Source organism: Numida meleagris, chromosome 4, assembly GCF_002078875.1.
Source record: "Numida meleagris isolate 19003 breed g44 Domestic line chromosome 4, NumMel1.0, whole genome shotgun sequence".
NCBI classification, from domain to species: Eukaryota; Metazoa; Chordata; class Aves; order Galliformes; family Numididae; genus Numida; species Numida meleagris.
In genome coordinates this window covers 17,046,527-17,074,117 of record NC_034412.1, presented here as the reverse complement: position 1 = coordinate 17,074,117, position 27,591 = coordinate 17,046,527, and the positions used below count along the sequence as shown (strand labels likewise).

At 40.4% G+C, this 27,591-nt stretch overlaps 2 protein-coding genes across 18 annotated transcripts in view; one reads left to right on the top strand and one right to left on the bottom strand.

The window, feature by feature from the left end:
- The window catches only part of PER2 (period circadian clock 2), a 42,841-nt gene extending 28,763 nt beyond the window's left edge, over positions 1-14,078 (top strand). For all 17 annotated transcript variants that reach the window (XM_021393281.1, XM_021393286.1, XM_021393277.1 and 14 more), the window contains 13 exons: positions 151-304; positions 705-813; positions 1,183-1,314; positions 1,761-1,854; positions 2,572-2,722; positions 2,805-2,923; positions 3,679-3,852; positions 4,105-4,365; positions 5,818-6,668; positions 8,957-9,143; positions 9,649-9,841; positions 10,494-10,644; positions 11,687-14,078. In XM_021393281.1, the coding sequence (XP_021248956.1) occupies positions 151-304; positions 705-813; positions 1,183-1,314; positions 1,761-1,854; positions 2,572-2,722; positions 2,805-2,923; positions 3,679-3,852; positions 4,105-4,365; positions 5,818-6,668; positions 8,957-9,143; positions 9,649-9,841; positions 10,494-10,644; positions 11,687-11,836 (2,726 nt within the window). In that variant the 3' untranslated portion in view covers positions 11,837-14,078. The remainder of the gene's footprint in view (positions 1-150; positions 305-704; positions 814-1,182; positions 1,315-1,760; positions 1,855-2,571; positions 2,723-2,804; positions 2,924-3,678; positions 3,853-4,104; positions 4,366-5,817; positions 6,669-8,956; positions 9,144-9,648; positions 9,842-10,493; positions 10,645-11,686) is intronic.
- Positions 25,498-27,591, bottom strand: part of HES6 (hes family bHLH transcription factor 6) — a 3,038-nt gene continuing 944 nt past the window's right edge. Inside the window, exons 2-4 of the mRNA XM_021393296.1 lie at positions 27,407-27,493; positions 27,249-27,330; positions 25,498-27,164 (exon numbers count right to left, since the gene is read on the bottom strand). Coding sequence (XP_021248971.1) covers positions 26,764-27,164; positions 27,249-27,330; positions 27,407-27,493 — 570 coding nt within the window. The 3' untranslated portion in view covers positions 25,498-26,763. The remainder of the gene's footprint in view (positions 27,165-27,248; positions 27,331-27,406; positions 27,494-27,591) is intronic.

Genomic DNA, 27,591 nt, shown 5'->3' with positions numbered 1-27,591 from the left:
GAGTCAATGAGAAGAAAGAGTGAGCCATTCTTGCAATGTTTATTTGTTAAACTACGAAAATGTAAAGCTGTCTCTTCAATCATCTTAAACTATGACTAGTTAATTAGAACTGCAAGTATTAAACTGGCTTTTTTGAATCATTCTTAACAGTACTTCAATATGGAGGACAGCCTTTTGACTATTCGCCAATCAGGTTTTGCACTAGAAATGGAGATTACATAACCATGGACACTAGCTGGTCCAGTTTCATCAATCCTTGGAGTCGAAAGGTTTCATTTATCATTGGGAGACACAAAGTTAGGACGTAAGTCAATATTCATGATATTTTTTTTCCATCCAGCTTACTTAGCAATCCCTAAAAAAAAAAAAAAAAAGCCTTAAAGGTTTTGGGGGGGGGGGGGAAATCCCCCTCAACATGACTTGTTTCCTTCTTCTATTTGGGTTTAGTGATGTAGTAGCTGCTTTAAATAAAGGAAACTTGAACGGTTTTGTATTTTGTCAGTACTGTCAAGAGTTACTTTAGGAGAGAAGCTATGCTCAAAGTGAGTAAAGATGTGCATTTTATCAGATTCAAAGGTCTTAGATGCAATAGAATAATGATCAGATCCTGTTTGCTATATGTAGATGGCAAGTTGAGGATGCAGTCTCTCTGCAATTCAGGTACTTGCATTTGTAATGTAATGCGATATGTTTGGTTTATGCAGGGGTCCCTTAAATGAAGATGTCTTTGCTGCTCCCAACTATACAGAAGACAGAATCCTTCACCCCAGTGTTCAGGAAATCACAGAGCAAATATACCGGCTATTACTACAGGTACAGCATGTGCTTTCATGTCACTATTTTAAATTCCCAGTGAAGAAAGGGTGTTTATTTTAATGTGATGTTTTGTTTAGCTATCTTCCACTGTTCCACTGTATTGGGATTTCTGGCTGCAGTCCTGGAAACTATTTGCATTTGATTGCCAAGCATGACTCACTTAAGTGTGTTAAAGCTCCAGTTGGTATTTAAGGATTTAGTGCAGCTATGGCATCTTCATACCAACAATAAAACAAACAAACAAACACAAAACTGCACAAAAAACCTAAAATAAATCCCTTTCACCTTGCATGGAACTAGTAGTAACAATTTCATTTCTGTAGAAAGCTGGTGTGCAGAGATTATATATTCTGTTGTTTTTAATAGCCTGTACACAACAGTGGATCCAGTGGCTATGGAAGTCTAGGTAGCAATGGCTCACATGAGCACTTAATGAGCGTGGCATCCTCAAGTGACAGCACAGGAAATAATAACGATGACACACAAAAGGATAAAACAGTAAGTTTTTTATTTTTATAAATTCAAGTATGATATAGGAAACCATCATACAAAACTAAGTGCTTTTTAACTTCTGGCATAACTCTTTCTAATTTGGGATGGGAAGAAGTATAAGGAAAATGTTGTCATTTGTTTAATATGGGGAAAAAGCTTTCTGTCAGTAGGAATAAATATTTATGCTGTAGATGAAGTCTCAGGGTACTGAAGTACCCTGAGGTTGAAAGTGGACACTGCGTTAGCGTATTCTAATGCCCATTATATGCTTGCTTCTGGGCAAAAAAAAAAAGGGTGTTTGAAATCAGTTTCTTCTGAGGGGAAAGTCTGTACCTCCTGTTTTCTGAGATGATAAAATGCAGTAATAACTGCATTTTTATTTTTTTTAATATAACTATGCATGATGTCTTGTGTGAGAATTTCGTAATAGTATTTTAATGGCCTCCTTCCAGATAAGTCAAGATGCCCGTAAGGTCAAAAATAGAGGACAGCATATTTTCACTGATAATAAAGGAAAACTGGATTGTAAGAGAGAGCCTTCTGCAGGTAAGGTATTAGTAAGTTAACTGGGTATTAGTTTATTGCAATGGTGCATGATATAACATGAGCTTAGGGGGTTTTCCAGTTTCATTCTAATCAATTTTAATGAGTAAGTGCTGTTGTTATGTTTTATATTGTCCTTAATTTCTCCACTGTGTTCAAGAAAACATGTGACCCAGCTGTCTGAATTTGTAATGATGTAAAATGCAGTGAAGGTGTGTCCTAGAGCTGTTGCTTTGAAGTACCTTAATTGTAGCTTATAAGTCAAATGTCTTCTTTTTCTGTTAGAGGGAGGATGTTGTTATTCCTGTTTGCACATAACTTTAGGAATTTTTAAGTCAATAAATGAAAACCTTCCTGATGTAATTTAAATTTTGTAGACATGAATAATAGCTTATTTTATAACTTTGTGCTCTAAACTTGTTCTCATTTTGAGTGTGTTTCAGCTCTAGTGATATCTTTTCTTTTGTATCCATTATGTCTGTCCCCTTTGGATCCATTAGCTTAACTGAACCTTACTCCTTAAGAATCCCTAAGAACAGGGGGCTATTTACACAATGTTCATCTATTAGGACACAAACCTCTTACTTGCTCTACAGTGTTAAGAAACTTCTGATCTGTTAAGAAATATGCATAAATGAAAACTTCTACTGTTTTACTGAAACTTTTAGGAGAAATTCAAAGGATTAATGCTGTGATTGCATAATAACAATCTCTTAACAGAAAAACAAAATGGTCCTGGTGGTCAGGTGAAAGATGTAGTAGGAAAGGATACTACAGCTGCTCCTAAAAATGTGGCTACTGAAGAGCTGGCATGGAAAGAACAACCTGTATATTCTTATCAACAAATTAGCTGCTTGGATAGTGTCATCAGGTAAGCAACCAGTGTGTAAATTACCATTGACCTCTAGACTTCAGACTTGCATATCTAATATTGTTAAATTCTTTTATTTTAGATACTTGGAGAGTTGTAATGTGCCTGGTACAGCAAAAAGAAAATGTGAACCTTCGTCAAGTGTGAATTCTGGTGTTCATGAACAAAAAGCATCTGCTAGTGCTATACAGCCCTTAGGAGGTATCTCTACATTAGTTTGTTTATTTTGCTAGTTGTCAAGTTGGCTGTTACTACTTGTCAGAATAATGACTGGTGTAGCTTAGGCTCACAGTTTCTGCTGTCATCTGTAGACTCTGCAGTTCTAATTAATAGGACAGGATGGGGATTTGCTAGCTTCTTGATGCACTGATGACTGTAAATGACAAGATAGCCATCATATGCTGGTCAGGAGGAGGCAAACTCCAAGTCTTGCACTGAGAGTTATACTGAGTATTCATACTGGAGAAGAAATGTTCTGAGACTGTTCTATGAGGCACTGATATGACCTCTGCTGGATTATTGTGTATAGCTTTCCAGTGAGAAAACTTAAATAGGCAGATGCTTAGAGCAAAACTTAACATCTACCAGCTAATAACCAGCCATGAGAGAGATTAACATACAACAAGATGGGAGCTGGGAGGGACTTCATCTTAGGCTGGAGAAGACTACAAGCTTCCAAAGTCATACCATCAAAGAAGAGTAAAGGCCAGGAAAGGTCAAGAAGTCCTTCACTGGAAGGACTTGGCTTGACTGTGTTTGAGAGTAGACGATTGGATTTGGTTGCCCAGAAGTCATTCCATTCCTAAAACATTCTTGGTAAAAACTCCTGAAATCAATTAAAATATTCATTTTTTTATCTTGCTAAGCACAAGTAAGCCTTTGCTGTTCTACAACCTTAGCAACATATTATTTATTCACATATGTAACTCCCTTTTATTTTTCTAATTTTTAAACAGACTCTACTGTGTTGAAGGCATCTGGTAAATCAAGCGGTCCCCCAGTAGTTGGTGGTCACTTAACTTCTTTGGCCTTACCTGGCAAGCCTGAAAGTGTTGTATCGCTCACAAGTCAGTGCAGCTACAGTAGCACCATTGTTCATGTTGGAGACAAAAAAACACAACCTGAATTAGGTATGTTTTCTGCTAATGTGTCATTGCCAAAATATTGATTTCCAGCAAGTATAACCTGTAAGATGAGAACAGCTTGTACTTACTTGATAACTTGCGTTATTTATAGCTAAGATGTTCTTAAGGAAATTGAATAAATAAGCACAGAATTTATATCTTAAACTTTTAAAGAGAAGTTACTACAGTTTGTAGTAGCTTAAAATGCATATGCAGCACTTCTCATGATCATGATTTTTATTCCTTCTGTTTTTGTAGAAATGATAGAAGATGGTCCAAGTGGAGCAGAACTCTTAGATAGCCAACTTCTTGCCCCTCCATCCAGCTCTACGCATGTAAATCAGGAAAAGGAGTCATTTAAAAAACTGGGACTTACAAAGGAAGTCCTTGCAGTGCATACACAAAAAGAAGAGCAGAGCTTTTTGAATAAGTTCAAAGAAATCAAGAAATTCAATATTTTCCAGTCCCACTGCAATTACTACTTACAAGATAAACCTAAAGGAAGGCCTGGTGAACGTGGTATGGCAATAGTGTTTTTTTTGTCTTTGTATAGGCAGTGAATCCTGTTGAGAGGACACTTGCATTTTTAAGTGTTGGGGAACCACTGTGAACAGTGGCAGTCACATACTATGTTTAAGTCCACAGAAAAATTCTGGTGACAGCCTTGCTTTGAAAATTGAGTGGAATATAGCTTTAAATATAATAATTAATGTTTCAGTAGTTAATGTTCTAGTTGTTATTTGTTCGTTATATTATTATTGGTATGCATCTACTTTCAAGAGACAAATACCACTTCAGAATGTTTTCTCTCCTGTCTGTGCTTGTATTCTCTTGCTTTTCTGTTCCTTCTGCCTTTCCATCTGTCTTTCAATGCTGTTTTCCAGCCTCTTTAATTTACAGACAGTTACTCCCATTTCATTATTGTGTCATTGGTGGAAACAATCAGATTGTTTGGTTGCCATTAAGTTAATGTCAGTAGGGGGATGGAAGTGGAACAGGCTAGCTATAATAGTGAGGGTTTTTTGTTTTGTTTTGTTAGGGCTAGGAACTCAAGATGACATTTCAGAAGTGCTTGGTACTGACCTGACTTTGTTTCCATTTCAGTTCTGTTTGGAAGGGAAGTCAGATAATGAGAAGCATTTTCTTGCCAATTCTTTTATCTTTCATTTTTTATACATATAGATAGATACGCAGGTCCTTGATTTAGGAAACGTGTTCTGGAACACTAAAGTGCTCTGTGTTCTCTATCCTTGATAAACTTTCAGGCTAAATATGCCTTGCACAAACTAAAAGTTGGAACAGCTTTTAAATATTTAAGTACTTAAATATGAAAGATGTCTTATGGATTTATTTGTGTCTGTAAATGAGACAAACTGATAGCTTTCGCCTAAGGAAGAGTTGCTTGGTACAGACTTCTAAAATAAGGTTCCATGCTTTTCTTACAGAATTTGTGAAGTTAGCATGCTTTTTCCACTCACAAAAGAAAATTCTTTTGTGTACTTTTTCTTCCTTCTGCTTTTATATCTTCGCCTTTTCAGTTATAGACCTGTATGACCCTAACTCTCCAGAAGTGATTTCAGTTATGTCCTCTACTGCTTTCATTGTAATTGTTGTAGTGATTAGAGCGGCTCCTCTGGGAGCCACTGTTTTGTACCATTGTACTGATTGGGTGACATATCTGAGCCTTAACTGATCCACTTCTATTCTTTTTATTGTTTATTTTCCTTCCCCCAAACCATGTCAATATGGTTTACCTTGCCAAGTCTGCTCAGCTCTTTTGCTAGAGGTAAAAGTGAATCTGATCTCTTCCCACATCCTTCCATTTGGGTAGACTAAAGTCCAGAACTACAGTTTTGAGCAACTTCTAGGGATGCCAAAGTGTAGGGGATCCATCAGATGGCCAGTAGGCTCCTTCCTGATGCAGGTTTTCCTTTTTGTTCTTGTTTTTTTTTTTTGTCATTGTTTTTGCAGGTGGCCGTGGGCAACGAAATGTAACTTCTGGAATGGATCAGCCTTGGAAGAAAAGTGGGAAAAACAGAAAATCAAAACGCATTAAACCACAGGAATCTTCAGACAGTACAACTTCTGGAACTAAATTCCCCAATCGCTTTCCGCTTCAGGGTTTAAATACTACTGCTTGGTCACCATCAGACACTTCACAAGCAAGCTATTCAGCGATGTCTTTTCCAACTGTTATGCCTGCATATCCACTTCCTGTTTTTCCAGCAGCAGCAGGGACTGTGCCACCAGCTCCTGAGACTTCAGTCTCTGGTTTTAATCAGTTGCCAGACTCGGGAAGTACTTGCCCTATGCAACCGTCCCAGTTTTCTGCCCCCCTTATGGCACCTGTTGTAGCTCTTGTGCTCCCCAACTATGTCTACCCAGAAATGAACAATAGCTTACCTCAAACACTTTACCACAGTCAAGCCAATTTTCCTACCCATCCTGCTTTCTCTTCACAGACAGTATGTCCAGCGCAGCCTCCATTCACTACCCCTAGCCCTTTCCCACAACAGGCGTTTTTTCCAATGCAACCATTCCATTATAATCCACCAGCAGAAAGTGAAAAGGTCCCTGTTGCAGAGGCACGAAACGAGCCATCCCGTTCCTGCACTCCCCAGTCAGTGGGTCCTCAAGACCAGGCTTCGCCACCTTTATTCCAGTCAAGGTGTAGTTCTCCTCTGAATCTTCTACAGTTAGAAGAAACCACAAAAACTGTGGAAAGTGGAGCTCCTGCGGGTTTGCATGGAGCTTTAAATGAGGAAGGAGCCATAGGCAAAATCATGACAACTGACGATGGTAGTGGAAAGGGATCCCTACCAGTAAGTATGCTGATGTTCTTTTCGTGTGTGTGGTTTTTTCTGTTTTCCTGTTAAAATCTTGGCTCTCTAAGAATATTTAAGGTTGTTGAAATGTAGAGGTGCCCATAATGGATCTTTTTCCCTCTTCCGTTTTCTTGTCTCCGCTTCATCACTTTCAAAACTCACCTGTGGACCTTGTACTTTAATAATAACAGGTCTATAATCTCTAGAGATAGAGCCACAATTGCAGTCAGTAAATTCAGATTTTGGTAGACTGAATAAATGTGAAATCCAATTGTTTGAATAATGTTAACTTTTAAAAATTAAGGCAGTCTTATTGTTCTCCTGAAGTTACCTCAGAAAACTTGAAAACAAATCCCAAACTGGTTTTGTTATACTTCTTTTAATGTGAATGCCAACACATTCATTGAGAAGCACTGAAATAGATTTCAAATCATTTGTTCACTTTTTTTAATGTTTAGCAAAAAGCTTTTGGGTATTGAATTTCTGAGAAGAGTGAAGGGAAGCAATCAGTAACTGAGGTCTTGAAGCTGATATAAAGAAAATCACCTCTTTGTTCACAAACAAGTAGTCAAAATAAAGAAAGTATGAGATACTGCTTGCAGACTAATGATTTCGTTTTCTTGGTGCAGTCCACTAAAGCTGTATTAAGCTGTGTGATAACTTCAGCTTTTTTTCCTGGCTCATTTAATTTTGATGGATCAGTTTAACAAATAATCTGACAAACCTCAGATGGAGTGCTGTGTCTGTAAAGATTTCTATGATGATGACATAGACTGATATATTGGTGTTGTCTAAAGATTCTATGTAGTGTCTTTCTGAATGCTAAGTCACTGATGGGATGTGACCTAAACCTTTTAGAACATCTTCCTTCCTTCTGCTTTTCTTCTAATGTGGATTGTAATAGTTCACTGCATCTGATAGTGTATACAGAGCACAATTTGAGTTCAGTGCTGTTAAAAGGAAAGCAGACATTGGAAGGTGTGGCTCTTACTGGCATGCCTGAGATCTAAATTGCTCCAAGTAATCAGTAATAGAGCATAATTAGTGCTGATGCTAACAGCTGATTAGATGACTTCGCTGTGAAGTTTGTCATAGGCACATACAGACTTTAGAAGTTAGGGAGGAGGAAGGAAAAACTTATGAACGTGCTTGTTCCTCACTGTGAGAAACTTAGTTTCTTGGTTTCCAGATGATTTATTTTACCTAATAATCTTGATGCTGATTCTTAATGAGGATGAACACAGGGGGGAATGGAGAGGAATGTGTTTATATGTTTTTCTAGTGAAACTTCCAAACTTGATTGACACAGTGCAAAACCTTTTCACATTCTGTTATTGCATGCTTGCTGTCTCATGATCTTGAGAACAAATAGATACATATAAAACACTTCTGATTTGTGCTATGGTAAAAAAGTGCATCTGTGGCATTCTGTAACTTACTGCATGCTCTAAAGTGTCACTACTGGATTAAAAAAAAAAGCTTAATAACAAAAATTAATACAATTTTGATGGGAAATCCTTTTGAATTCCCTCAAAAGGCTAGTTCCCATTGTTCAGAAACCTGCAAAATATTACTTTCTGTAATTTCATCATCACTTATTTGAACATGAAGGCAAAGCAGGCATTTAGTTCAAGAAAGCACTGAGGATATATCTGAAGCTAGTTCTTGCTATTACAATGTATTCTGTTAAATTCTTTGACATTAATTTCTAACAATCTTCCAGCCAACTTGTAATGAGATTTAGCAGTGCTATAACTGTTAATGTTAACAAATAAAAATAAAGCAGCAGTTAATGCTCATTCTCTTAAAAACAAACAAGTTTTTACCTCCCCTAGGAACCATTATCTGGGAATGCCTGCCTTCTCGTCATGCATTAAGAGTAATAAGTGAAGGACTCTTTATGCAGTTCTGAGGTAGATTGTATTAGGAGCAACCTAGCATATTTTAGCTGACTTGGTTGAATTCTGCATTGTCCAGAACAGCAGAGTCTGTCAAAACTGAAAAGCAAATGCCTTCCTTACTACACAGTCTACTACTTAATTATTTATTTATTTTTAGAGAACTTGCATTGAAATCTCTATTTTACTGAAAGACCACGTGCCTGCCTACTAGTCCATTTCATTATTCCCTATTTAGTCTTGGTGTATGTTACTAGTTATTCTGTCTTTAAATAATGGTGCAAACTTAATAAATACCAAGTGAGGTGGATTAATATTAAATATACAAATTGGAGATGAGATGACTGTAATTTTCTGTTGTTGCTTGTTTCCTCTTCCTATGACCAGGCTGAGTCGCCAATGGATGCTCAAAATAGTGATGCGCTTTCCATGTCCAGTGTCCTGCTTGACATTTTACTTCAAGAAGATGCATGTTCAGGCACTGGCTCAGCTTCATCAGGGAGCGGTGTATCTGCAGCTGCTGAATCTCTGGGGTCTGGATCCAATGGCTGTGACATGTCAGGGAGCAGAACAGGTAGCACAGGCAGTGAATTCTCCTAGCATTTTAGAAGCATTGGAGTGTGATGTACTGCAAACATCACATGAATGCTGAGTGTTTTATGGAAAAATCTTTCCTGTATTTAATCTTCATTCTTGATTTCTTTTTTCATCTCATCACATGATGGTCCTCTCTACTATGATTTACAGTATAGAACTTCTGGGTTTTTTTTGTGTACATAAATTAGTCTATAAAATATTTCATGATGGAGTAATGAAGAGAGTATACCATAATCCTTGGTGTTTCAAATTTATTTTCTTTTAGTTAATTATTCTATTGCAGTTTAATTGAGATTTAACATTAATGACTGTGTTTTAAAAATATTAAAATTGTTACCTAAGTTGGAAGAGGAGTACCTTCTGAAATAAAATGGTGGTGATATTTTATGCTTTCAGTTCTCTTTAACCGTTTCTAGCTTCAAAAATATTGAAACGATCTATATATTTGATGATTTATAATGAGGCTTTAATTTTTTTTAAAGGTAGTAGTGAAACTAGTCATACCAGCAAATACTTTGGGAGTATCGATTCTTCAGAAAATCATCATAAAACAAAAATGAAGGCAGAAATAGAAGAAAGTGAGCACTTCATTAAATATGTTCTTCAGGATCCTATATGGCTTTTGATGGCAAACACAGATGACACCGTTATGATGACTTACCAGATACCCTCTCGGTAATTCCAATACCTTAGTCCTTCTTAAACTGCAAGCACAGTGGGGGAGCGGGGTAAACTGAATCACTGTCTCAATGGAAGACAACTTGTTTAAATGCTTAGGTCAGTGTCAAGAATTGTTTCCTTTCTATCTTTTGCATACTACCTGAAAAGTTCCAGAGAAGAATGACTTGGTTAGGCCTACCCACCTACCCGTATTTTTATTTTTTTTCTTTAGGTCTGTTACCTGAGTTGAAGTTAACTGTGTATATTTTTTTGGAAGCTGATGCATATCTCATGTGCATCTAGTGTCTGATTTGGGTTGTCCTCCTGCTGAAGGAGAACTTGGAACTCACTGCAGCAGCTGTAGAGGGGAACAGAACTTCTTTGTTTCACTAGTAGTACTGCCTGAATAGCTCTAAGAAAGCTGTTCTCAGTGAGATTTGGAAAGACAATGAGCCAGCAGAGATGCATTAAAGTTGTCTGCAAATGTAGAATGCCTGCTGAAATAATCACACTTAATTTTTTCCAATGTCAGATTTGTAAACTTAACAATCCAGAACAAAAATAGTTTAAAAAAAAAAAAAAAAGCTCGTATTTGATTGTGTAACCTTATGTAGGCTTAAAGCCCTGAAAGTATTGAAGCTCAATTTCTGAATACATTTCATTTTAGAGATTTGGAAACAGTTTTAAAAGAAGATAAGCTGAAACTAAAGCAAATGCAGAAACTACAGCCAAAATTTACAGAAGACCAAAAAAGAGAGCTTATTGAAGTTCATCCATGGATCCAGCAAGGTGGACTGCCAAAGACTGTTGCTAATTCTGTAAGTTTAAATGAGCTTGTTATTTTTGCATGTGTAACAATGCTTACATTATTAGCCTGTGTTACTTTTCCATTCCTGTTTGGAAAGCTCGATCAGTTAAACTGAGGAAAAGTTAAAATCAAACTTGTTTACAGGGGCTTCTGGCTTGATTTAACTTACTGGAAATCTTCCCAATAGAAAAGTTAATGTAGTAGTGAATTAGGTATAAGAAATTTCCTTGCTATTTCCAGTTTTGTTGCATCTATTTAAAATCATTTATGATTGTGACCAGCAACTTCATTACATAAAAATCTCATGATGTGAAAAACACATTTCTGTTTTGTTCATAGAAACTTATGCCTATTCCTTGCTTGAAAGTGTGCAAGGAATGGGAATGCAGCTTTCATTCTCTGTACTGAATTTTTCCTGCACAGTCATCTCTTATCTGGATTGTACAAGTAGATTAATAGCTCAGGAAGCGTATTTAAAAAAAAAAATCCTTACAGTTTTATTGGTTATCTGTGAATTTTACTTACATACAAATAACTGATTGCATTCCAATTCCCTAAGCTCTCCATCATTTGTAGCTTTTTTTCAAATAAGCTATCAAATGCAGAAGGTCTCTTCTTCATGGATATCTTAGAAGTTAATGCAAAAGAATTTGAGTAGATCCTTTTTCTGTTATTAATGTGACTGCAACATTAATGTGAGAGCATCCAACAGGTGTGAAACTACAGTTGCTTCAGTATCTTAAACAGTGTAGCTGACATTACTACTGTATTACTACAGTGTTAGCAATCAAATGTAGGAAAAGATAGTGCTTATAAAATATTGGAATTGTAAATGTTCTGTGATGTAACTGTTCACAGTAGAGTTGTTGAGTACTGTGTACTGACTTACTATGTGTTATTAATTGATTGTGTGGGAGAAGTGGAGGAATGGAATAAACCTGAGTGTAGCACAGATTTACAGGTTCATTTGGAGACAGGGATCACATGCAAATGGACTGGCGTTTAGAAAACGCTTTTTTTCTTTAGCTTAATGTTTTTCTGTTTTATTTTAGGAATGTATTTTTTGTGAGGACAATATACAGAGCAATTTTTATACATCATATGATGAAGAAATCCATGAAATGGACCTTAATGAAATGATCGAAGACAGTGGGGAGAACAATCTGGTTTCCCTGAGTCAAGTCAGTGAAGAACAAACATAGCCTTTGAGCCTGCTGCTTCAAAATAACAGTGATGATCCGTTAAGGTTTTAATCTTGTTTCCAGCAAGAGGAATCTACTTCATAAAACAAATATTTTTCTTGCTCTAAAAGAGTCATTTGTGAAAGAATCTCTTTTTAAATGGTGGCAATCTCTTCCCAGTAAGGACATTGTTGAAGATGGTATAGCTTTTATTTAAAGAAAAAAAAAAGACTCATATTTTGCACTTATATGCCTCAAGTATTTCTTTGTAAACTACAAAAGCTTTCATTGATGCCTACTGAGTGGGTCAGTGAGTACTGTGAGTACTGAAAATCCCCTTGTAAACATAGTTCTTCAAATCTCCTTTGAGTAATGGTTCAACATTGTAAATTGTTCTAGGAATCTTGCTTAGAAGCTCTTTAGCATTGCTCTTAATATTTGAAGTGGTCCTGCATAGTAGAAGAAAAAACCTTCAAGAAAATCAATTCACACTTGCCCTTCTCATACCAGTTGACCCATCCTCTTTGTTTCCTGTAGTTTTGACTATAGGAACTTTTTGCGTAAGAGAAATGTTAAACTAATTTTGTAATATGATCTTGGGTTTAAAATACTTACATGGATACTTCAGAAGGCATAGGTGAGTGCTGACAAGTCTGTAGCCTTTTATTCCAGCAGACACTGAGATTCTATGAACTGCTTATTATCTTGAAGCATGATTTCTGAGAATTTATACACAGAAAATCTCTGCTTAAAAATTTAAAAACACACAGGATGACTGTGTATGCTCCAATGACTGAGACAAAATGTAGTGTAATTTTAACCTTTATTTTTGGTTTGTTCTGTTAGGATGTTGGCCATCCATTTTTCTGTTTGGCTATACAAAAATCAAACTTGCATGTGGCAAGAGAGGATTAGACATTTCTCATAATTGGAAGATATTTCTTATAAAAAGAGATTTTGAGAATACCATTGACTTTCACAGATTATGTAATCTAACACTTGGTGTGGCTGGAGTCCTTTCCTGTCAAGGATTTAATTTTAATGCCTCAGCGATTGTATCAACTTGAATACGTGTACTTTGTCCTTGCGCTGTTCATACTTGTTGGATGTGGGAAGAGAACAAAAGAGTACCTATCAATATTGATTAGTTAGAAGAAATTTAGTTGCAGCATTGCTAGATGTCAGCTTGTAGGTCTTGGGGGGTCAAAAACGTGGAGAAACTCAATTAACTTTGCTATGTTTGTCTTAAAATATTTTTCATGAATTTTTTTTCTTTTGTTGTTCTTTTAATGTTAGCACTTCTATTCACTGAAATCTAAAATTATTTTCATTATATAAAGTGTTTCTCTTTGCATACAAAGAGGACATGAAGATAGATCTGACACCACCAAAAACATGCTGAAGCAACTGGTATTTGCTTAGTGGAAGAAATGTGTGAATTAATTATTAATTGGACAGCATCATAAAGAAATTTGCAATGGAGATAGGTTCGTCAGTTTGAGTGTGTGAACTTATGAAATGAGTTGAAACACTACTTTAAACGTGAGTATGATTTGATTCCTGTCTTTAATAGTTCAGCAAGATCAAACTTCAGTAGATGTATATAAACTGGATGAGAAACTTTCAAATGTTGGTTGTCAAGTCCAATATATTAAATGTTTCAATCATAAATGGAACAGTGCAGCTATACCAGCATATTACATATTCCTTTTGTGTTTTTTTATTACATGTAAACACAAATAGTTTTAATTGGACCAGGGTTTGGGAAAAATAAAAGCTTTATATATAAAGGAGTGCATCATTATTAAACAAATTATTTTCAGGGACTTCTCAACCACTTTGTGAACTTCTTTGCTTTAGCATGCTTTTTTTGTTGTTTTTTTTCTTTTTGTTTTCATTTCTTTTTTTCAATGACCATCTTGTAAGCATAACTTAGTGAAAGGAAGAGAAAAGTATATTTAGAGCATTTTGTGGATGTGCTTAATTACAGTCTTATTCTTGCATCCTTAAAGTGTTTGCATTTACAGGGTGGTATTAAATATTTTCCTGTAACTTTAAATCTACATGCCTCCATTTATAGATAAGATTCTGAAGCTGTAATTTTTCCAAGCTGTTGTAAGATGATTTATTTGTGATGACACTTTGTCAACATGTCAACAATGTTTTCTGTACACTGTGCAATATATTTTGGTTTTGCCACTTGTGACTAATTTTTATGACTTTGCTTTTTAGAAAACCGGTAAATAAAACAGATATATTTTTAGTTGTCTTTCTGTTTCTTGAGCCTTCTAGTCCATGTAAGAAGCAAAAAATATGTATCTTGGAACTAGGTTCTGAGCTGGTACCCAAACAAGAACTTGCAAGCTATATTAGTTACCACAAGTTGGTTGTGGCTTACTATGCTGAATTGCTGGCAGTTTGTCTGATTTGAAAGCTTAGTGATGAAATGTAAGGCAGAATCTTTATATTGACTTGTCATTCTGAAAATGTGTGCAAACTAATATCTGGAAGAGGGTATGCAGCAGAGCACTGCGTAGTGTTTGAAAGCAGCAGAAGACATGCTGTCCTTTTTTTACTTTGTTTAATGTCATCTTTAAATACTTCTGTCCTCTGGTGTAGAACAACAGTAGCTGATAGGTAGAGAATTTTGGTTAAGCCCCACGAATGTGAATTGTATGGTGATTAGTAGTCTTTCTCTGTGGTATAACACCGAAGATTGCTGAAATTTTCATGCTGAAGTTCTTGTTCTATACTTTGGCTGGAGAAAGTGGGGAATTCTGAATATTTCTATTTTCTCAGCATTGGTGTGAAGCTATGCGTATTGCTTTGGCCCACCCCACTCCTCCCTTCTAGGTGAGGAAACACACAGGTTATCAGAGCCGATTTAGGTGTTTTTTTCCCCCTGACTGTTTTAGGATGCTTTACTCTTTTTAACAGAAAAGCTGGTGCTGTTCTTAGCGTGGTCATGAGGGAGCCAGGTATTCACAAGCTATGAAATCGTGGTATTTCTGCACAAGAAAACGGTGCACCACACAGGTGAATTGCCTTCATGCCAAGGGTAAACTTCTTGCGTTGTGTACAGTGTTGCCTAGATTTACCACATCTTGAGGTACATTTGGATGATGTACCTTTGACTATTTGTACTATTGATTCAAGTTCCACTGAAGTCTTCTGAATTGACCTTAAATACATGGGTAGCTCTATGTGCATGAGATCTGAAAACACTTTTTGTCGTGGTAGCACCTTGGATGCTCGCGTAACAAAACATGCGAAACGTGTATTGGTAAAGCAGTTCTCAGAACTACAAGTCTGAGTCATGCCCTTACACAGGGTATCTGCAGTTCAGGTAAGGTGGTGTATTTGGATGTAAGTTTTGATAATTGATATATTACAGTGCGAGAACCAAAGTGCTGCTGATAAATTACTAGGTATGCTTCAAGTATTTCTGCTTCTGGTAATTTTTTCCCCAATTGTGAATATAGGAAGATTACTGGCTAAATGTGACTTCAGGCGTTTTCCACCTTGGCAATGTGCGCGTATGCATTCAGATAACTGCTCACTTAGCACTGCAGAACTGTTGGGAGCAGGCTTTGTCTGACAGCTTCTCCCACTTTGTAGCCCCTAGGCGTCACTGGTGTCCTGTGACTAAGTCTGGTGCTTTTGCTGCCCCTGTTCTTTCTCTGTTTAGATTCCCGTGTTCCTGGGCTATTGAGTTTATTACATTCTTTGATGTAAAAGGGAAGATTTGTAACTTTAATTTCAGATAAGGTGATAGTGAATACAAATATAAAATATCTTCCTGGAGAAGAGGAATGGGGTACTGAAAAGCATCATATTTTAGTCCCCTGTCATGAATTTGGAGAACATTTGTTCTCCTTATTGAGCATCAATATCCTTGATTATGGTTTTCTTTTCTTCCTAGGAAAGATGGAAAGAAACTAATGTATTGATAAGCCTCTGACTCAAAGAACACAAAGCTTCTGGCAAAGTGACAAACTGACAGCTTAAGAGGAAAGTAACATTTTTAAGTGTAGCTTCCAGATATTCCTGTATTTCCTAACCCCTTATGCGCAAGTAGCTTGACAAATGTTCAGCAGATCAAACAAGGTACCGAACAGCTCCTTTTTCTTAGTGGTATTGAAAGAGGACAGTGCTTTCAGGGGTGGTATGGAAGGTTTATAACAACCTTGTTGGTTTGCTTTACTGGCATGACTTTACTTAAGAAAAAGCTTATGCCATAATCACATGGCAACAATGAAGGATTCCCTCATAATGTAGAGAATGAAGGAATTTTTCTTCCTTTGTCTTTAATTATGCATAAATGAGATGATGATTACCAAACTGCTTTGAATTGAAGTTATTAAAGCTTTTAGAATCTTTTCCCTGATGTATGTACTTTGCTGTTAGGAGTTGATGCCTAAATCTTTCAATTTAAAGAAGAGAATTTCCAGGAATTCATGACTCGGGTTTTCTGGGAAAATCTGTTGGAGTGGTGAAGCCCCCCGTTTGATAATTTTTTAGCTAACAGAATAGCAAAATGAAGATGTCTGTATCTGAATCTGTGTAAAATGTTTACAGTCTTCAATTTCTCAGCAGAATGATATCAACTGAACCAGACTACATAACTGTAAATGTTTTTACAGATTTCACATACTGATAGAATTAGTTTGAAGTTATACAGGACTGCCTCTGTCACCTAATTTACTCTCCGTAGGCTTATGAAGTTTATGGTGTTAACTTCTACTCATTAGGCTGATAACAGTGGCTTTCCAGGTGGAGTTTTTCTGAATGTTTGGCAGGATCAAAGGGTCCAAATGCTCAGGAAGTTGTTGAACAATAACGCTACCTATACTGCCTTTCAAGAGGACAAATTAAAGTAATAGAGGGGAAGGTCAGGATATCTTGGCCAGCATAATGTAAATCATCCCTGTGTCTGAGTGGGCATGCAGTAAATTAGGTACAAGAAGCACAGCACTATGTCCTAATGTGATTAAGAAGTTTGTAAATGGAGATGGTGTTTATCACCCCGCTGACTTGCATAGTCTAACTTGCTTATTGAAGTATTTCCAAAGAGGACTTGAAGTTTTCAGATATAAAATTCATTTTTGGATTGAGAGTAGCATGTTGGAGAGAGACATGTATTATTTGTTCTTCGTGAGGATGGTTGCCAACAGCCTTCTCCAAACTTCATAGACTTTATCAGTGTACATAGTAGTTAATTGGAGCCGATTGCCAAGTCTTACTATGAGTAGACTGCTTTATTATATGCATTTGGAACTTTCCAAGCGTTGTGTGTTGCTATACCTCTAACACTCTTAAATAAGAGGAGGATTGAACTGTGACATGTGGGCTATATATAGAACCTGACTGTTGCTCTGGAAACATTTGGGTTGTTGCTCTGTGGCTTGTGACTTTCTTGAAAGAATTGAAGGAAGAAGATAATGACAGAGGTCCAAAGAGCACTGCTTCTTCTTTGAAATCACCAAACACTGCCTTTTTAAAAATAGTTTTATCAACAGCTAAACACTGCTTATCTTCCTTTGGGAGAGATGTAGCACTTAATTGTCAGAGAGAATTTGAGAGAGGTGAAGATGAATGTCTATGAAGTTGTGTGGATACTTGGACCTTAAAGAACAGTTGAGTGGAGGCAGGGAGTACCGAAATTCAGACAAAAAAGAAAAAAGGCAGGCATAGGGTTAAATCCATGCCTCCATGGGCTACGGCCATAAAAAAATGAGAAAACTGACAAAGCAAGGAAGGTTGAAATTGCCTTATGTCTGGACATAAAGAGGGGATGTGGGATGGGGAAAAGGAGGCTGGAGGCAGAAGTTGAGGTTTAGAGCTCATGGCAAAAGAAGCACCAAACCCCATGAAGGGTTGTGCTCTCTTGATTTCTCTGCTAAACTAAATTACAAAGTGCCAGAATGGTAAGCATGCAGGTACAGAAGTAATGCTTAGAAGCTGAGTCAATCAAAGTTGTGTCTCCAGACACTTCAGATTTTGGTGGTTTTGAAAACCAAACCTAAATAAGTAATAGACTTTTGAATCCATCTATAGTTTCATCTAAAGCCATGTATAAATTAACTTTGTCTAGATAGTTTCTCAATACTAATGTTCTTTAAAAACAAGAACAGTAAGTACAAAATGCGTATTAAAAGAGATACTCTTTTGTTTCAGGGGAAGGACGGGAAATAGAAGCGCTTCCGTTCGTGACATTGTATGTTTATTTCTTGCTGCTCAGGTGCCATGGTTACGAGTACTACAGAAAGCAAACCGGTGGTACCAGGTAGGCTCCTCTGCTGTGTTCCAGCAGTATTGATTCCTCTGCAGTTTGTGCAGTGCCAACAGGAATCTGAGGAAAGCTGAACGTTGACGTGTTTCAGCAATGGAAGGAATGGAAAAATCTTCTGGTTTGGGCCAGAAAGCAGTCTTCCTTATTACATTTCATAGGGTTCTGCTCCATTTCTAGAGGAAATGTACTGTGAGTGACACTTCACTTTTCCTTCATTTCTTTTGGATGAAGATCAATAGAAAACAAGAATCTGGAAGTTTCCTCGTGAACTGAAGCTTTTCCCAGAAATGGTTACATGAACTGGGATCCTTTCATTTTTGCTTGGCCAGTACTACCATTCTCTTGCAGCAAGGATCTATTCCTTACTGATGATTCAGTGTGATGACTCTCTGTATATACTGTACTGTGAAGGCAACTTAGAGGAGGGTTGTCCGGCCAAAGAGCCCACCTGTTTGTGTATAGAAAATTTACAAGTACTTGGTGTTCTATCTAATTTATTCAAGGACAAAGGTAATATTTGAGAATCCTCTTAGTATTGCTTTTACTGTGGGGACCTGTTTTCCCAATGTAGGCAAACAACTTGCTTGGAAGCATTGCTATTTGGGAGCAAAGGAGAGGAAAACAACCAAAGCAAGCCAACAAACCCCTTCATGCTTGAATGCGTGTTTTTTTTTTTTTCTTGATCTATTTATTTTATGCTATGCTGATTCTTTGTACATATTTCATTTCCCAAATGGTCTACGTCGCTTACATCCATCTATTAACTCTGTATATATGTGTGGTGCTCAGTTAGTTGTCATTGCCAGGATGGCCAGGGAGAACTCTGAAGAGTTTGGGGCTGGATAGGACTTAATAAACCTATTTGGGTAAGCAAATAAACCAAGAAGATAGGGGTAGCAACAGGTACACTTGCTCTAGATACATCGATACTTGCTATTTATACAATACTAATTTAGTACTTCACCTTATACCTGAGTCTTCTATTTTAGTCATATGAGAGTTTGGAGCCTGAATTTTGATGTGTGTTTGTTTTTAGCTGAATTGGCCAACTAAGTTTAAAAAAAAAAAAAAAAAGCCTGCCTTGAAAGAAGTGTCATCAATTCTTCATTAACGTAATTATGGAGTTAAATCCAAACTATGTGAACAGAGAAAGAAAGAGTACCTGGTGGCAGAATCCATCCTATGTAGTGTGGAAGCCTTTGCTTGCTTTGAGTGTATTTATTTGAATCTTGTGTATGATGAAAAGTAATGCGTACCGTTTACTACAGGAAACAGCAGTAACTCCTGTGAGCAGCAGCAAGACCTGTGGGCAGTCTGAATGAGTCCCCTTCACTTTTTCCTTCTGGCAAATAAGAAACCTTCCATCAGCTTATTTGCAGCAATTCTCCTCTTACATCTGTGCTATAAATCAATTGATTCTAACAGCTGTAAATTGGTGTATGAAGCTACAAAAATGAGGCAATCTTTTTCTTACTTTCTAGAAAACAATCTGTTGTTGGCAGCGTTAGCCTGCATCTGTATGACGAGCTGGACTGTGCCTGGGAGATACGTGTTCATGGGTCATCTTGTTGGCAGATTCCTGTTTAATCTCTGCTTTACCCCTCAGGATAATAACCCCTGAGATCGTAGGGTTTTTTTTTTTCTTCCCCCATCTTTGAAGCTTTGTTAGAATTATACTGAAGTGAGATGTTATTGATTGTTGTTATGACAACTGGCATATTTTCATTGCATCTTTTAAAGTAAAAAAATGAATGCATAAAAAATCCCTCAGTGTTAAAGCAAGCAAGCAAATGGATATTACTGCATGCCCTCCCTTGCAGCCACTGGATGGACCTTCTAACAAAAGGCAGAGTGGTAAGAATGTCTGTTTGTTTAATAAATAAATAAAATGGTTAGGGGAGCAGATCATAATTTCACAAATGAAGGAATGGGACATGGAATGGTCTCTTAAGTAAGCGCGCAGCATCCGGATGGTGTGGTTTTGCACTGAATTTTGAAGACTCTCCACGTCACTGGAGTTTTTTTGGCCTTGGAATGGAGCTCTGACTCTGTGTTGGCTAAAATGATGCAAACCATTTTTCCTGCTTCCTGCAACAACTGAAAGTGAAGCCTGTCCTGCTGTGGCTGAGTCACCATGGCCTCCGTGCTGTGAAGCAGTCTGCACTGGTCACTACTGAGCAGCCAAGTGCTGCCAGTGTCCCACGGCAGCAGAAAAGCAGTGGTGTGGACCTGCTGGTGGCTCAGCTGTCCTGGTGTCCATGTAACTGTGCTGCTCCGGGCAGCTGCTGCTGTGCATTTGCATAGAGCAAATTGGGTATGATGGAGTGATTGTGCCTTTTGGGCCTTACAAGCTTATTTTGGAAAACAAGTGCATGTAGGAGCTTTCCAAATGGTGTCACTGCAAACAGCTTTCTGGGAGCTACAGAGCATCCTCAGTGCAGTGTACAGGCATCTCAAAGCTCCCCACAAATGCAATGCTTGCTCCTAGGTCTCTGTCATGTACTTCCCAGAGAAAGTGTGTTGGTGTGTTAAGAAAATCCTAATTTGGTGGAAGGGTTAATGAGCAGGAGGCTTTCAGCTGCTTTGAGTAGCAGCTACTCAGTGAAGATATGCTCCTGAACTCTGGATTTTGGAAAGGTGGTACACACATCTCCAGCCTGGGAGATTCAGTTACCATTCTGTTTTCTGACCAGTAAATTGGCTCCTGTGAAGGGCAGAACAGATCTGGACCAGGCTCAGAGGTATGTAGATGTAGCTTCTGACTCTCGGTACTCAGCAGTCTGCTAAGGATCTTTTCAGGGGGAAGGGATTCTTGTACTTTGTTTTGGAATGGCTCAAGGGACAATGTATAGTTTGAATCCACCCCTACTGGGAGTCAGCTGTGTGTATGAATGAAGACACTCTTGCTTGCTGCTCACAAGCACCAACAAGCATCTGGTGGCCCAAAGGAGGCCAACTGCCTAGAAACCTGTGGGATTTTTCAGGCCTTAGGTGCTGTGAACAGCCTTTCTGAGCTGGTGGACAAGCTTGACAGGGTTGACAATGAAGATGCTGTCTCACGTGGTTGTTTATTTTTTCCCTTCATTCACTATCTCTGGAATGTCAACTTCAAAGACTTGCATGTTGACAGTAGAAAGTATTTTGTAATGACCCTGTGTAGCCCATATTGGTTCTGGCAAGGTCAGTTTAGGGAGAATGAAACTGAAATTTTGTTAGAGTGCCTCATTCATGGATGGTCCAAATGCAGAAATACAGTGAAGCTTGCTTAGAGGGCCTCTTGAAGATGAAATCCTTCCTGAAGCACGTAACTAAGAGGACATGCAAGCTCCCAGTAATCTGCCTTTGCTCTCAATGGGCACGTCATTTAGGGATACTCTTGAAGCATACCTTTTTGGAGGTGATTTTAAATTAGGCTGCTTGACTTTGTACCTAAATGGTCTGAGCTTTTGCAGAGTTCAGCTGAGGGTAATTCACTCAGGGTAATTCCTGAGCTGCCTGCAAAAGTATGCTGGAGGATGCCTCAGGTCTGCACTTCCTGAGTTGCAGAGAAAAACTACTCACCATGCTTTCAGTCTATAATTTGAGTCTGAGTTAAAAGTAGGAACCAGAAGACTACAAACTGAAGAAGTTTATACTTGAATATAAGAGCAGAAAGGATAATCTAATCCAGTTGCGAGTATGCTGTAATTTTATGAAGTCTTTAGTTTTTAACAAAGCAGCTTGTATTTGCTTTGGGAAGGATAGTGTCTCACCTGACCTGATGACACACAAAGTAGGGGAATTCATGACTTCTTCGGTGTCTGATTTGAATTTTTTTACCTTCTCATTTCAAACAGTTAGTATCAGAGGGAATTCCCTCAAGGTGTGTGCCAGGGGGGGTTCAGGTAGGATATTAGGAAGAATTCCTTCTCAGAAAGAGCAGTGAGGCACTGGCACAGGCTGCCGTGGGGGTGATGGAGTCACCATCCCTGGAGATTTTTAAGGAAAAGGTAGATGTAGTACTGAGGGACATGGTTTAGTGGGCAATATTGGGAGTGTGTGAATGGATGGACCAGATGATGTTAGAGGTCTTTTCCAACCTTAATGATTATATGAACTCACTGCCTAGCTCTCAGCATTTAAGGCTCTACTTTATTGGATTAAAAGGCCATTTGAAGCTCAGCTGGAAGGAGTGTAGTATGACATACAACATGCAGTATGACCAATCAAATTGCCCTCAATCATCTTGTTTAACTAGATTAAGTTTAAAATGTTCTGCTATAAGGTATATTTTCATGCTGGAATGTTTTCACATAAGTTTTGATATATTTTTTTAACTTTATTAACATGCAGAAATGAGGTTAACACTTGCTGAAAGCAGTAATTGGATGCAAAGCTTCCACAGGAAGCTAAAAATCCCATGCAAGGAGGCAGAATGACATTTTTTTTTCCCTCTCAGCTCACACAGGAACCTAAGAGGCTCCATGCGCACAATTTAGTGATGCTATCAATTTAGGTAACTGCTTGTTCAAGAAATCTGTATGAGAATGCATACACACAACTTTGAACCAGGGGCCTCATGCAAGAAAATGAAAATTTGCCTTAAGAAGTGGAAGAAGGGATATAGTCTTCTGGCTCAGCCAGCTGTTTTGATACATTGTTTTGTTCCTTGAGTTTTCTGTGTGCTTCCTGCATGACCTTCTTCAAAACTTTGTGCTCATCTGTGGAATGGGAGGATGTTCTCCTGGGTCCCCTTTGTACTGGTTTGTGTTTCAGCAGTCTGAGGGAGTACAGCCCACCACTCTGTCACTGGTGGAGAGAGCTCAGCAGGGGACATGCTGCTTGGCCCAGCTGCTTTCCTCAGTGGGGAGAGGGTAGAACTGCTGGGGCAAAAGTCTTTGTGTGTTCCAAAAGCTAAACACTAGATCTGTAAAACCTGTGTGTCTGGACCGATGTCCCCTGTGGGGAAGAAAAACATTTGGGGTTGGATACCTTTTTATGTGTGTGCTCATGTGCCTGCTCCTGATGCCTGGAGGTGGGGCCATGAATGGGAGAATCCTAAAACTGAGCTCTGACAGCTGGGGATGCTGGGACTGGATTGCCTCCTGGGGATGTTATCTGCAGGCAGCTCACCACACTGTGGCAAGGTTCTGAGTGCCTGGGTTAACTAACATCCATCTCAGCACACTTCTCAGAAATATATCCCACTGTTCTGTCATTTGTTTAAATAACATTTTGCTAAGGACAGCATCTTGGGATGGTAAGAAACATAAGTTGTCAGTGTAACAGATGGCAATAAATTGCCTGCTTAGCAGAATTTCCTCTCATGATGTCTGCATGCAAGTTGGCCTCTTCCGCTAGCCGAGCTGCTGAGTGCTGGGCTCTCAGCAGTGTTTTCACTTTTAAGTGGAATAGAAACCGAAAGACTTTATTTTGCAGGTGAAAACTTTGCAGAGAGCTACATGGTATTTGCTGGTGGGTGACAAAGGAAGATGTCTGTAGATCTGCAGATTCTGAAAGCTTGAGCTTGCACCCTGGCTGAGGGTTCCAACAAAGACCCGGTGTGTGTTGCCAGTATCTTAGGAGAGGGTTTGGACAGAGTCCTCCTTGCTGATGTGGTTGACAAGGAGCACTTTTCCCCTGTGACAGGTGTGAGTGACTGACATGCAAAGAGCCCTTCTTTCAATTATTCCGCAACTGTATATCAAATGAGAGTCCCTCTGTTAGTGTGCTGCTCCTCTCTCCCTTTACAATGCAGTGCACTGTCAGACCAGATAGTCTGTTTAATAGTCTGTTGGAGTGGAAAATAAAGGCAGTCCTTTCTGTAAAGGAGGACTTGAAAAGGCTTCTGGTTTTTCATCCAAGCTGCTGGAGCCCTTTCTTCCCCTCCTCCTTCCCCAGTCCCACCCCAGAACCTCACCTCTTCCTGCCTTTGTCAGGCAAGCGTCAGATTTGACACCTTTGCAGTAAGGTACAGAAATGCAAATGGATAAAACCAGCAACACCTAATCAGAGGATGTAAACTTTCTGTCAGCCTAATTTGTGGATTAAAAAAAAAAACAAACCTTATTGCCAACATATTTCTAAAATGTTTTTGACACTTCAAAAAAAACAACAAAAAAACTCTAAGAGCAGTGCTTTGACCTGCCTCTTTCTTTGCAGCCAGCACAGGATCGAGAAGTGTGCATGAGAAAGGAGTGCTGCCCCTCTGCCACAGCCCTTCCTACCCATCCTGGCTTTTGGAAAGCAGCTGACCCAATACCTGGCCCAAAGGCCATAGCCAGCATGTGTGGAGCTCCTTCCGCAGCAGGGGGCCAGTGGAATGGGCGCAGCCTTCAGTTCTGCCATGGCTTGTGTGCAGAAAATGCTGGGTGCGCCACTCCACCTGTTGCCCTCAGACGTGGGAAGGGCAACCATGCTTGCGGCAGTTTGTAGAAAAATCAGAAAGGGAGCAGGCAAAGGGGTAAGTCTGGCTTCAGCTCCACTTCTCCAGGGCCAGTACAAAGTCCTTACCTATGGCTGCAACACTGCTTAGCAGTGATGACTGCTGCTTGCCTCACAGATATGCTTCTGAATCAAAGTTGGCAATTTATGCTGACTCTCTGCTGTGTTTCTGTCACCAAAGTGTCAGGATTTGCACTTACTCTGACAGCAGCATTACAGAAGAGCCCTAACCCAGCCATTTTCATCTCATGGAAATGAAGCTGAGCCAAGCTGCCTCTGGTATTCCTGCAACAGCTGCAGCCGGCCCGGGAGCAGCCCTGTATGTCAAACCTTAACCCAGAGAGCCTAGGCAGGGCCCAGTTCTGCTGTGCAGCTGGGCTTGCTGCTGTCAGCTGGGGGTAGGCCACGCGTGGCACCGCATTGCCTCTAGTCTCATGCTCCTAGCATAGAAAGAGCTGTGGCTCTATCTCCTCTTTGGGAACACTGGATAGAAAGGCGGTTCGTGGGTGGCAGGTGAGGCTCTGTCATAGCATAGCAGGGTCACATACTGCAGTGCATAGCATGTTGTTAGGAGGAGGTGTTATCTTGGCTAGGTGAGGAAAAGCTAAGGGATCAGGCACTGTAATAGTTGGGGGAAGCAGCTCTGTTCAGGGAAAAAAAAAAAAGACCTTGCAGTGGGTCTAGAGGGGGGCAGGCTCAATCCAAGAGGTCATCATCCTGTGTGTAGGGTGCTACTGTTAGTGCAAGTGTCCCAGATTCCTCCCTCACTTACACTTCAAATACTGGCCTCCTTCCCTAAAGCAGAGCTCATTACAGCAGCTCTCACTGCCTCCTGGGGAGCTGGTTCTTGCCCTTCTCCCCAGTTCAAAGGGAAATGAGTTGTTCTGCTTTTGTGCTAAATCTGATGGTAACCTTGAATAAGAACCTGCCCCCCAGGTAACATTAAATGAAGAGCAAAGGAGCGGTCTACTGGTACTTAGTTTCCATTTTTATTGTTCCATAGGGTTGTTAACAAAGGAAAGTTACAGGTCTCATCCCCTGGTGGGTAGGTTGCTTCCTTTCTTGCTTGTTCTATGTTTGGGAACTTCCATGTATTAAGAAACTTAACAATTGGTTTTGTTTCTCCCCTTAGAGTGCCAGCTCTCTGCAAGGTGGTATTGCAGTACGTGAGAGGAGTGAGACCCCACGTACAGCACTGATGAAGCTCAACTCCCTTAAAACTATCTTTTCTCTCTTCAGAAATACTTTCCCAGTCCTTTGCATGCTCCACCCAACTTTGCATTTGAAAGCAAAACCGAACAGTGGTGCTGTGCTGCCCCAGGAAAGGATGTGTCCAGTGCTTCTTCACTTTGAGAAGGCAGCAGAAAAACAGGAGCCTGACAGCGGAGCTGGGAAGGTGTGGTACAGATCACTCTATGCTACTCAATGCAGTAACATAAGTGTCTTCTAGCATTAAACAAGAGAGACACTTTGTTAGCTCAAATATTGGAATTAATGTTTAGTACACAAACAAAGTGCTTAATTACCAGCATTGTTCCCCACGCACAGAAATAACTTTCATTCCTGGTTAAAATGTAGCACAACGCAAAATCCATGAAATCACTGAATTCAGTATTTTTTTATTAAAGATTAAAAATAAAAAAAAACATTTGACACTCTAATATACATAAAGTTACAATGAACTCAAATGTGCTAAAAGCAAAATGTGAATCAAGATGCTCATTTCTAAAGGCACCCTGCCCCCAGTACTATATGTGTCTGCAGAACTCCAGCAGGTCCTGGTGCTCTTCCTTCCCTGAAGGCAAGAGCTGGGCTGCTGCCACGCACAGCTGCTCCCGGGAACCCCTTTCAGGGGTCTGTGCTGTCATCAGAGCATAGAAACACTGTGTGCAGACTGAGCTTCTCCTAGAGTTGCCCATCAGGATCTAAAATGCACAAGGGCTTTTTCTTCAGAGAAAAAGGTAGTGAGTGTTATCTGGGCCACTTACAAGGGCCAAGAGGATGAGGCAGGGTTAAGAGATCACGGCTGTGCATCCACCAATGAGCTTTGCTACTGAAAACCTCCCTCCTCCCCAGCCCGTTCCCCCCACTCTCGTACAAACACCCCCAGTTACAAAATGCCACACGCGCACTGTCCACGCGCTGAGACGTTAACTCGCTCAGCCATTAGCCTGTCGGGGGTGACAGGAGTGCCATGTTCCAATCCCGAGGCACTGCCCCGCCACTCGCAGCATTACCACGGCCTCCACATGGACTTGGGCGAGGGCACGCTGCGCGTCTGTGATGCCTCCAGTCCACGGGCGGGGGTCTGTCCCGGCTCGGTCTCCGCCTCGTCCGAGTCGGAGCACGTCTCCTCGCCGGGTGACGGCGTGGGCAGCACCAGGCCCAGGGCCGCTTCAGCCAGCGGGAGCGCGGCCTCGCCGCCCAGCCAGGGCTCGGCCAGAACGTCCGCCATCAAGTCCTGCAGGCCGCCCTCGCTGAGCGGCATGGACTCCAGCAGGTGGTTGAGCAGCTCGGCCGCCGTGGTGGCGTCGATGCCGGGGCAGCTGGAGACGAAGGTGTGCACCTCGTGCATGCACTGGATGTAGCCGGCGGCGAAGCGCTCGCTGGCTTCGCGGTGCAGCCGCCCGCCCTCTGCGGCCCGGGAGAGACAGACAGAGCGGGGTGAGGTGCGGCGCGGCTCGGCCCGGCCCGGCCCCCCCGGCCCGCGGCACTCACCGAGCGCGCGGCGCTCCAGCACGGCCTGCACCCGCCGCACCGTCAGCTCCAGCACCTCCGCGTTCTCCAGCTTCGCCTGGAACTGCCCCGGGGCGCCGCGGCCGTCAGCATCGGCGCCGCCCCGTCCCCGCCGCCCTCCCGCCGGTCCCGCTCCTCACCTTGCTGCCGGCCAGCAGCTGCCGCAGCTCCTGCAGGCTCTCGTTGATCCGCGCCCTCCGCTTCTTCTCCACCAGCGGCTTCCGCGCCTGCGGGCACGCGGCGCCGTCAGAACACGCGCCCCACGCGCCCCGTCCCGCCCCGCGCCCGCCGCTCACCCTCCTGTCTGCGCGCGGCTCGGCGCTGC